Source organism: Pteropus vampyrus, unplaced genomic scaffold (assembly GCF_000151845.1).
Source record: "Pteropus vampyrus isolate Shadow unplaced genomic scaffold, Pvam_2.0 Scaffold74, whole genome shotgun sequence".
Lineage (NCBI taxonomy): Eukaryota > Metazoa > Chordata > Mammalia > Chiroptera > Pteropodidae > Pteropus > Pteropus vampyrus.
Genome location: NW_011888855.1, coordinates 1,681,194 through 1,691,033, shown reverse-complemented (window position 1 = coordinate 1,691,033; position 9,840 = coordinate 1,681,194). Strand labels below are relative to the sequence as shown.

The following is a 9,840-nucleotide window of genomic DNA, read 5'->3' as shown; positions in this document are numbered from 1 at the left end:
TCACAAATCCCAGTGTGTTATAAGCATAGAATTGGGACTCAGAAACCTCTCCCATACACACACATCCTTCCAGAGAGTGATGAAATTAATTTTCTATTAAACTGTGTCTTCTTAGAGAGAAGCGCTGTGTCCTGTTTACTTTTGCAGCATCTTATCCAGAGCCATTCAATAAATATTCGTTGAATGAATTCCTAAAATCCGTAGATGGATATAATTAATACATCTATTAAAAAGGTCTTTGGAATGCTCTAGAACTGCATTTCCAACACAAAATCCACTCTTCACGTGTGGCAATTGAGTACTTCAAAAGTGGCTAATCCAAAAAGAGGTGTGGGGTTAAGTGTAAAACACATATCAGATTTTTGAAGACAATACAAAAAAAAAAAAACCATATTTGGGATAGACTGTGTTAAATCAAATATATTACTAAAGTTAATTTCACCTGTTAAATGTGGCTCGTAGAGTGTTTTAAATTCTGCATTATATTTTAAATGCTCACATTAAATGCTCACATTAATGTGATTCTGCATTATATTTTAAATGCTCACATTAAATGCTCACATTATATTTTGATCGGCTAGCACTGCTCTAAAAGGCAAAATAAAGGCCAAGGAAAAACACTTCTTAAAGGAGAGGGCAAGGTGATAATTAATGACACTTCCACACTCTTCACCTTGAATTTATAAAAAAAAAAAAAAAAATCTTATGTTTTTTCCAAGGCCAGCCTCTTCCAGGGCAAAGGAGACCATGACAGTCAGAGGGGCAGACTGGTCACTCACAAGCTGGCTTGCTCTTATGGTTATTTTCCTAAAAACTGAGTTATCACCATTTTAAAATGGGAGATTACACATGCAGACCCAAATTTTAGGCGCTCTCTAAAAATGAGAAGTTCTGGCTATACCGGTCTTACACCAAAGCCATCAGCTGCAGCTAAAAGCAGAAATCACCTTTGTTTGGACAGGGAAGGGACTCTCCAGTTTGCCATTTTGTATGCCCCACACTGAGGCACATTCCTATGGTAGAGTTAAAAAAAAAAAGTGAAATATTTCTTGGAACTATGTCTTTATTCAAAGAAAACAGAAATGTAGACCAAGAATGTGTATGTCTCTTTCAGGAAATGAAAAACATCCAATGGTGTTTAATATAACTACAAAGTATGTCTGTCGAGGGAGTACATCTTAAATCAGAATTGTGCAACAAATCCAGAGGGCATCTGACTTGGCCATCCCTCATCTAGTTTGTCTGAATCCAACATTACGTGAGATGTTGGACAGTATGTCTCCTCCGAGCTTTGAGTCGATATAATAAATTCTCTAAAGTCATAGCTATTGACTTCCAATTTTACCTTAAAGGTGTAAGAAAAATTCCAAGACATTTTTGAGAAGTTTGTGCAGACCTGGTAAGAACTGACACACGCCTGAAAGGAAGAAGTAGCCACAACCAAAGTCCTTCCATCTTTTAATGTACTTTTCACAGGACTTAGCTTTCAAAGCACCTTTTCTTGTCTCACCCGGTCAACCTGTGAAGCGGGCAGGAGTGGGATTCTGCAGAAGGGGAGGACACGGGGCGGGGGAGGGCTTTGTCAGGAGTCACATCGGGAGTTTGCACGAGATCCTGACTCCTCTGCCTACCCAAGGCTTTCTGGACAGTGGTCAGAAGAGGCAGATGGCAGGAGAAAAGAAGTGGAAATGCACAAGGGAGATCTGAATAGAAGTGGCAAGTTGGAAGGGACAAGGAAAGCACAGAGATTGAGGGGTGGGGTTAAGACTGAGCAAAGGTTGAGTGTCTGCATCCGAGGAGAACGCACTGAGACCACAAGTCACGGTCTACTGGGGAACCTCATGCCACCAATGGCAAAACTGAGCCCAGAGAGGAGGTGGTTTCCCCAAGGATGTCCAGCACTTTGCAAAGTTGGCACTTGCACCAGAACCTGTCTCCTGATCCCATTCCGGGATCATCCTTCTGTCAGTCACAAGGAAGAGAGACGCAAGGCCTGAGGCAGCAGCAGAGTCACTCGCACGGGAGTGGACGGAAAGCTTCGCCATTAAACATCAAAGACCTAGGTAGCTGAGTCCAAACAATCCTAGCGAGCGACTTCCCATCAGCGATTTTCCCGCGGCCACAGCCTTCCGCAGCTTTCGGCTCGAAGGCGGTGTCAGAAATGCACAACTAGTATTCGGGGACTTTTGGAATCTCCCGAGAGATGGTCAGGAGCGTTTGGAAATGTTAAGGCAGGAATGAAACGTCAAACGGCCGACATTTCGGAACTGCTACAATTTCCTATGAAACGTTGAAGAATATCAGAGATTACGGGGAAATGGTTAGGAGGCGGCCGAAATCTGCCGAGTGGCATTCAGGAATTTCCGGAGTTTGTCGAGCATATTCGGGACTTCTCGGCTCTTGGCAATCTCTTTAGAGGTCTTAGGTCCGTAGCGGATCCGTTCTTCGCCGAAATCGTGAGGGCGACTGGTACCGACAGCCCCTCGGCAATTTCCGGAAGCGTTCGGGATCGGTTCGAAAGTGGCGCCCTCTGGCGGCAGAAACTCTCACTACAGTTACCAGCCCTGGCTGGGCCAGTACGCGCAGACGCAGTTGCGCGCCGGCTGCCGTTCCGACCGGACGTGGTGACTGCTGAGATCAGTTCCGGCGGGTGACGGTGCGGACGGGTCAGAAGCGTAGAGGCGGCGGCAAAATGGCGGCGCCTGAGGAGCGGGATCTAACCCAGGAGCAGACAGAGAAGCTGCTGCAGTTTCAGGTAGCAGCGAGTACACTCGGTGCAGCACGTGCTGCCGCGGGCTGGGAAGGGGGCCTCTACAGGAGCCCAGAACCCTCCTGAGATTAGGCCCGAAGTTCTCAGACCAGCAGGCGGCCCCCTCCCCCCAAGACGCCAACTGCCCTGCTGCCCCCGACCCCCGAACCTCTGTCGGTCCTCGGCCTTGGCTGCTGCCAGACCCGCTTCTGCTCTCGCCCCTCAGCGGGTCAGCTTCCCTGGTGTCCCTTAGCGGCGCCCGTCCTCAGCCATCTTTCCCAGGTCGGACCCTCTCCGCCCAACGACTCTGGATCTACCCGGGACGCTTAATCTCCACTGCGGAGTTGTTCGTTTCGGGTGCTTGGAAAACCTCCTATGAGCATCTCATGCCATTTCCACAAATATTTATTGAGGGCCTCTTGGATGCCAGGTCTTGTGTTGGGCGCTTTGGTGGGGGAAGGGCAGGCCTGGCCCCCGCCCTAAAGGTGTGGGAGGACACCAAGTAGGGAAACAAATGAATGCAACATTATAAATGTCATCAGTGGCTTCTGACGGGGTTTACAACCCTGGGCTTATTCCTGGAGTCATGTGCTTGACTCTGCTTGAGGAGAGTGGTAACTTGCAGAAATCTGCCTCCTTTTAGTGGATGTGAGGTTAAGAACTTTTCACACTGAGCGCTTTTCTCTGAGTTGGAGAATCCAGGTGGAGAGGACCACTAGGATGGGTAATCTTGGCTGTTAACCTGATGGATACCAATTTTCTTCTAAAATATGTATCTTAAAAATGTGTATTCTTAAAAATGTGTACTTCCTAAGGACATTCTGGAGATCAATTGAGTTTATGGGTTTCTGAAAGGCTTTGTAAACTAAAATGGTCCCAAACAGTATTGCTGCTTATTAATCATTATTTAACTTAGGAGAGAATTAAAGGGAATGGTACACTTATTTCCTAATGTAAAATGTGCTAAATGTTTATTAATTTCAGCAATTTACCAAGAACCTTAGCACTCAGGCACTGCTAGTTAGACTACCATTTGAGTATGATGTTGTAAGCACTTTGCTAAACACTTAGCATACTTATCGCATTTAATACAACACTAAGCTTTATACTATTACAATCGCTATTTTACAAATGAGAGGTCTGAGGCTTAAGAAGAAACATGCTTAGGTTGCACAGCTGGTAAGGGGTGGTGTCAGATTTAAAGCCAGGTCCATCTTTACAGAACCTTTCCTTAGCTCTTGACTTGTGTGCTGTACAACCTGTGTAAGTATCAGTGTTCAACTGAGTGGAATGCAAATGCTGTCATATTGTCTTCTTTTTTTTTTTTTTTTAGCAAGTTCTCACTTTTCTGTAATCACTGTGATTAGATTTCACTGTAATTAATTTTGAAGTGCTTTTTTTTAAATTTAGTAGTGGCACCTGAAATTTATAGGATATTGTATGTTTTAATTATACATTAATTTTAAAAAATTGAGCAGTGTGTTGGAAGTGTGTAAATGGAAAAATACTGTCACAGAAGTAGTTGACATTTGATTGCAGTAACTTTGGCAGACCATTTCACCCCCTACAAATCTTCAGGAATAGGCCCTCATGTTAAAATGTAATGAGGTGATGTGAGTTATAACATGATGTACTTAGTCTGCTTCTGGAAGATCATAAATGTGTTAGCATTTCTGAGGTAAAATGCCTAGGAACTTCTGTTTTAGTCTTCATTGGACATCTATGTCAGTAAGAGGTTAGTAGCAGGTTAAAGTTGTATTAAGATTGCTTTATGAAATTATATTTAATAAGGCAAATGTGTTTTACATTTATGTGCTCTTTAAGCAGTTGCTGTATCAGAGTCATCATTCAGATTGCTATTAAACAGTCTTTGAAACTTACTAGGTGTCAAGCGCTATACCAGATATTTGATGTACATTAACTCTTTTAAACCTCTGCATAACACTGTAAGGTGTTAGCACCCATTCAGTTTATTGATAAAGAAATAGGTTCTGAGAGGTCAGGTAATTTGCACAACTACGAAGTGGCTGGAGATTTAGAAATCCATACCCATAACGTCTATAACCTAATGGAGAGGCCAGTGACATAGATGAATAATGAGTATTGTGTAGTTATGTTAGTGCTCAGAGTATGATATGGTATAAACAAAGTGCTGGGGGAATTTAGGGAAGGATAGGAATATTGATAAGGGTAGGAGGAGGAGAGAAGAATGGCTTAGTAGTTACCATTAAGTATCTACTAGGCCTTAGGCAAGATGGTAGTTTATTGCCAGTTGTGCTTAATTTTCACTATAGCCTTGCAAAGTGTCAGAGGTGGTATGCCTGCTCCTAGGTGAGGAAGCAGATCTATTTAAGTATTCACTTAAGGTCATTTAACTGTCAAGTAGTGGAGATGGAATTATAGTCAAAAATCTAGTGGGTTCGGATCTGGATTTCAAGGATGGGCTTGTTCCACTGTGCTTCACCACTTTGCAGGAGGAATAGAAGGATTTCAACAAGTGGAGGGCAGGAGGATGTTCAAAGCTGAGGAATCAGCTCAAGGAAGGTATGGACATGGAGTGTGTTTCTTGTGATGGAGTTAGAGAAATGGAAGTGGAAAACACACGGTTTAAATTTTAATCTGTAGGCATGGGAGCTATCACAATTTTTTTCAACCAGGGAGTGACTTACACTAGGTTTCAGGTTTGCTTCACTAACAATATGGAGCATGTGCTTTGAATCTCTACAGGGGTCAGGACAGAACAGGGTGACACTGCTAGGAGCTGGTTCTCAGTATGTTGCTTCATTTGATATATTGAAGTTAGGGAAAGTAAAATATTTTGGATATCTCATGTTTCCTCTATTTTACTTTTTTGTGACATGTGATTTGATCGCAACTCCCTATGGTATACTTATCATGTTTCTCAGTCAGTTTCATGTCTTCCAAGATTTTTGTACTTATCCTTTTCTCTTATTTATTTTGGAACCATTTGAGTATGAATAACTAATGCAGACATTTGTTTTACGCTGTTTCAATGGGAAAGAATAGGTTTTAAGAAGAGCTAATGCAGGTATGGGGAAGGTTACTTTTATTGACGTCCACTTTCCCAAATTTCCAAATATTGACAGACTCCCTTAGTGTCTTGGTTTGCTGCCTTTAGGTTTGAACACTTGGAGAAGGATGACATGAACAGAGAGAAGGGACTAAAGCTATAGCTATCCACGGCCAGTGGAGGAAGACATCATCTCTTTCTGCTTATACTGGAATAAGAAATTTCTTTTCTCTTAAATAAATTTTAAGGTCTGACCCTAGTTCTCTTAAATTATAGAAAATTAGGCCTTAACTCTGGGCTATAGAATCAAACTCATTTTGAAAATTTTCCCTTTTGGCTTCATCTGACTCTTTATTACTTGAAGGAAAAAATACATAGTGTTTTTTGTTCATGTATTTAAAAAAAAATTATAGAGAGATCTGTTTGAATCTTTTGCCAGGGAATTTGGTGTCGTAGAGAAAATATGAGCTTTTAAACTTGAGGCTACCTTGAATTAGCCTTCCTTCACTTAGCTTCTGGTGAGTTCTGCGACCTTGGGCAAATTCTCACTTCTTTGAATCTTTTCTTGTCTATAAATGGGGATGTTATTACCAAATTCACATCTTTTTTATTTTTTTAATCTTTAAAAATTATTTCAATTAGTTTCAAGTACACATCTTTTTTATTTAACTTAAATTTATCAATACACCTGAAACTAATATAATATATGCCAACTGTAATTTTAAAAAATTATTTTAAAACACCAAGTTAATATATGCTTATTGCAAGTCAGCAGCATAAAATTGTATAAAAAGGTAATTAAATCTCATCTTTTCCCCCTCATCCTCATTTCCAGGTTATTGTATATCTTTGGATACTTTTTTCTTCTGCCTATACAGATACACAGATGCTCAATGTATAAGCTCTCTTACCCTAACTTGCTTTTAACTGAACAAATGTCCTCCATTTTCTGAGGTCAATACTCTAATATGCCCAGGTAGTTTTGCTCTCACAAATTGAGTTGTGCTCTTGACAAGAGTCATTTGTGTTTGCTCTCAAACCAATGTGTGCTCGTTATATTTGTCATATGAATGTATTACATAAACCAAGAAAATAGGTCAAAAAGAGTTTTTGTTCATCTGAAAAACAAATGCTTTGGAAAGGCTGTAGCAGGCAAGCTGCTAGAGAGTTGCTGTTTACTCAGGTATGGGCAGGATAGGTGTAAAGATATCTTTGAGAGAAATCAGTCAGGTAAGGATTATGCACTTACTGCTTAGCAAGTGTTTGGGGTTGTCAGGAAATCAAATTAGTGTCTTAGGGACATAGTTTATGCCAGAAAGACTTCAAAGAATATCAGTGGGCCCATTCCCTAAAGAAAAAGGATGGCTTTTATCAAAAGATTGCTGCATAAATGTGTATGCTTTATGTTTAAATGAAGTGTTTAATGTATGAAATGTTTTTATTCCTCACTTTAAGTGACTTTAATTAATTGGCTAGTTATAGGTCCCATTCTCATTGGAAAAGAGTTCTCTTTGTCTTATTGCAATAGGATCATATTTTACTTACGAAAGTATAGCATAGTAAGTGGTCATGAAGACAGCCTGGATTTGAATCCTAGCTTCTCTAATTATAGTAAGTCTTCACTTAACACCGAGAAAAGCTTCTGCAACGTTAAGTGAAAAAATATGTAATGAAACCAATTTTGCCATAGGCTAAGTGATAGAAACAAGAGTTAAGTTCCTACAGCTGCTCATCAGTTGTTAAAAGGAAACGAAGTTGGACTGAATAATGTTGAGGATCTGCTGTACTTTGTGACTTTGGAAAAGTCACTTCTCTGCCTTAGTTTCTTCATCTATGCACTGGTAATATTACTTACCTCATGGGGTTGTTTCAGTAATTAAATGTTAGTATTCCTAAAGCCCTGGCAAACTTTAAATGCTCGAATATTACACATAATTATTACTGTGTAGTTTTAGTAGACAAGGTAGACAATCAGGCTGTTTTCACTTTTTGATTTCTTACAAATAATGCTGCAGTGAATATCCTTGTACGTATACATCTATCCCATTCCCAAGCATACCTTATGTATTTCGCACCTACTATGTGCTAGTTATAGTTCGAGGCACAGGATACAGCGGCATATTAAACATAATTTCTACCCTTGTGGAGCTCACATTGCAGTGGGAAGAGACCGGGAAGAGTCAGAATAAATAAGTGAATTGTATACTGTGTTAGATGGTGATAAATGCTGTGGAGAAACATAAGTAGGGGATTTTGAGAAGTGTTTGATTTTAAATAGGATCATCAAGGGAAGGTCTCCCAGAAAAAGTGTCATTTGTGTGAAAATTTGAAAGAAGTATGAGGATTCCAGATTGAGGGAATAAAGTGTGCAAGAGCGCGAAGGCATGGTCTTCAGGGACCTTGTTCCGCAATGGCCAGGAGGCCAGTGTGTCTAGAACTGAGCGGGAGGAAGGAAGTAGTAGGAGAAAAGGTCAGAATTAAAGGCAGGGAGGCAGGGCCAGTTCATAGAAGGCCTTCTAGGCTGTTGTAAGGATTTTGGCTTTAACTCTGAGGTAAGATGGGTAGCCATGAAAGATTTTGAGTAATGACAGAGTTTGTGATTTATTAGGTTCACTCTGGCTATTTTCTTGAGGATAGCCAAGATATGGGAGGGGTAGGGAGACCAATTAGGAAATCTTTGCAATGGTCCAGGACTGATTAGATCAGGATGAAGGAGGAAGTGGTCATGAGGAGGAGTTGGATTCTGAATATATAGTGGTCCCCCTTTATCCGAGGGGCGTACATTCTGAGACCCGCCCCCCCCAGCGGATATCTGAAACCACAGGTAGTACCAAACCCCATGTATACTGTGTTTTTTCCTATATGTACATACCTTTTCACTTGAAGCACTTTATAGCTTCTTTTTGGCATATCTGAATTGCCAGCCTCACTACTCTTGTGCTTTAAGGCCGTTATTAAGTAAAATAAGGGTGACTTGAACACAAGCATACGACAGAGATAGTTTTAAGGCGGCTACTAGATGTCTGACATATACAGCGCGGATACACTGGACAAAGGAATGATTCAGGTCCCGGGTGGGATGAATGGGATAACGCAGCATTTCATCACGCCACTCAGAATGGCACACAATTTAAAATTCATGAATTTGTTCTGGAATTTTCCATATAATATTTTTGGAGGTAACCAAAACTGGGGAAAGTAAAACCCTGGATAAAGGGGTACTACTGTATACACAAAGAAGAAAAGCTCAGAGGGCTAAGATCTGGGGCACTTCAGTCTTTAGCATTCTAAGGATATGATGGAGACTAAATGGCAAAGGAAGTAGGAAGAAAACTAGTGTATTGTCCTAGAATTCAAGTGAAGAAATGTGTGGAATGAGAACAGATCTTTTGATTTACATCATGAGGATCATCAGTGACCTTGACTAAGAAGTTTCATTGGAATGGAGGTGAAGTCTTGATTGGAGTGAGTTCAAGAGAATGGCATGAGAAATTGGAGATTTCTGCAGGTTTTGCTCTAAAGAGGAAAGGAATTGGGCACAAGCTGGAGTGGGGAAGAGCAACTGATTTTTTTCTTTTAATTTGGAAGAAATATCAGCATGTTTTTGTATGCCGATGAGGAACATGCACTAGAGAGGGAAAATCCGATGCAGAAGTAGGAAAATTGCTATTGCCATATCCTTGAGTAAATGAGAGGGGAGAGGATCAGGTGTACAGACAGGAGGAACTGGCCTTTGCCAGGAACACAATTAAGTTTATCCATAGTAAAAGAAAAGATGAATGGTGGCACAGATGCAGGTAGGTGGGTTGGTTTGCTGGTTGGAACTTTTAATTATTTTCTCTGTGATATAAGAAACAAGATTATGAACTAAATAAGGATGGGGGGAGGTATTGTTAGAAGTTTGAGGAGAAAAAAGTTATGGTCATCTAGGAAAGTGGGAGTGAATGGACTAGACAACTAGTGTAAAGCCCAGGCAGTATTATGGAGCCACTTGAGGTTAGTGATCATAAATTTATTTAAAGTAAGAACACTCAGCCTCCTTCAGCTGTGAGGATACAGG

The 9,840-nt window shown here is 40.9% G+C and overlaps 1 protein-coding gene across 1 annotated transcript in view; it reads left to right on the top strand.

Moving 5' to 3' along the window:
• The first annotated feature begins 2,605 nt into the window (after positions 1-2,605).
• FAF2 (Fas associated factor family member 2) overlaps positions 2,606-9,840 on the top strand; it is a 63,759-nt gene continuing 56,524 nt past the window's right edge. Inside the window, exon 1 of the mRNA XM_011362244.2 lies at positions 2,606-2,755. Coding sequence (XP_011360546.1) covers positions 2,693-2,755 — 63 coding nt within the window. The 5' untranslated portion in view covers positions 2,606-2,692. The remainder of the gene's footprint in view (positions 2,756-9,840) is intronic.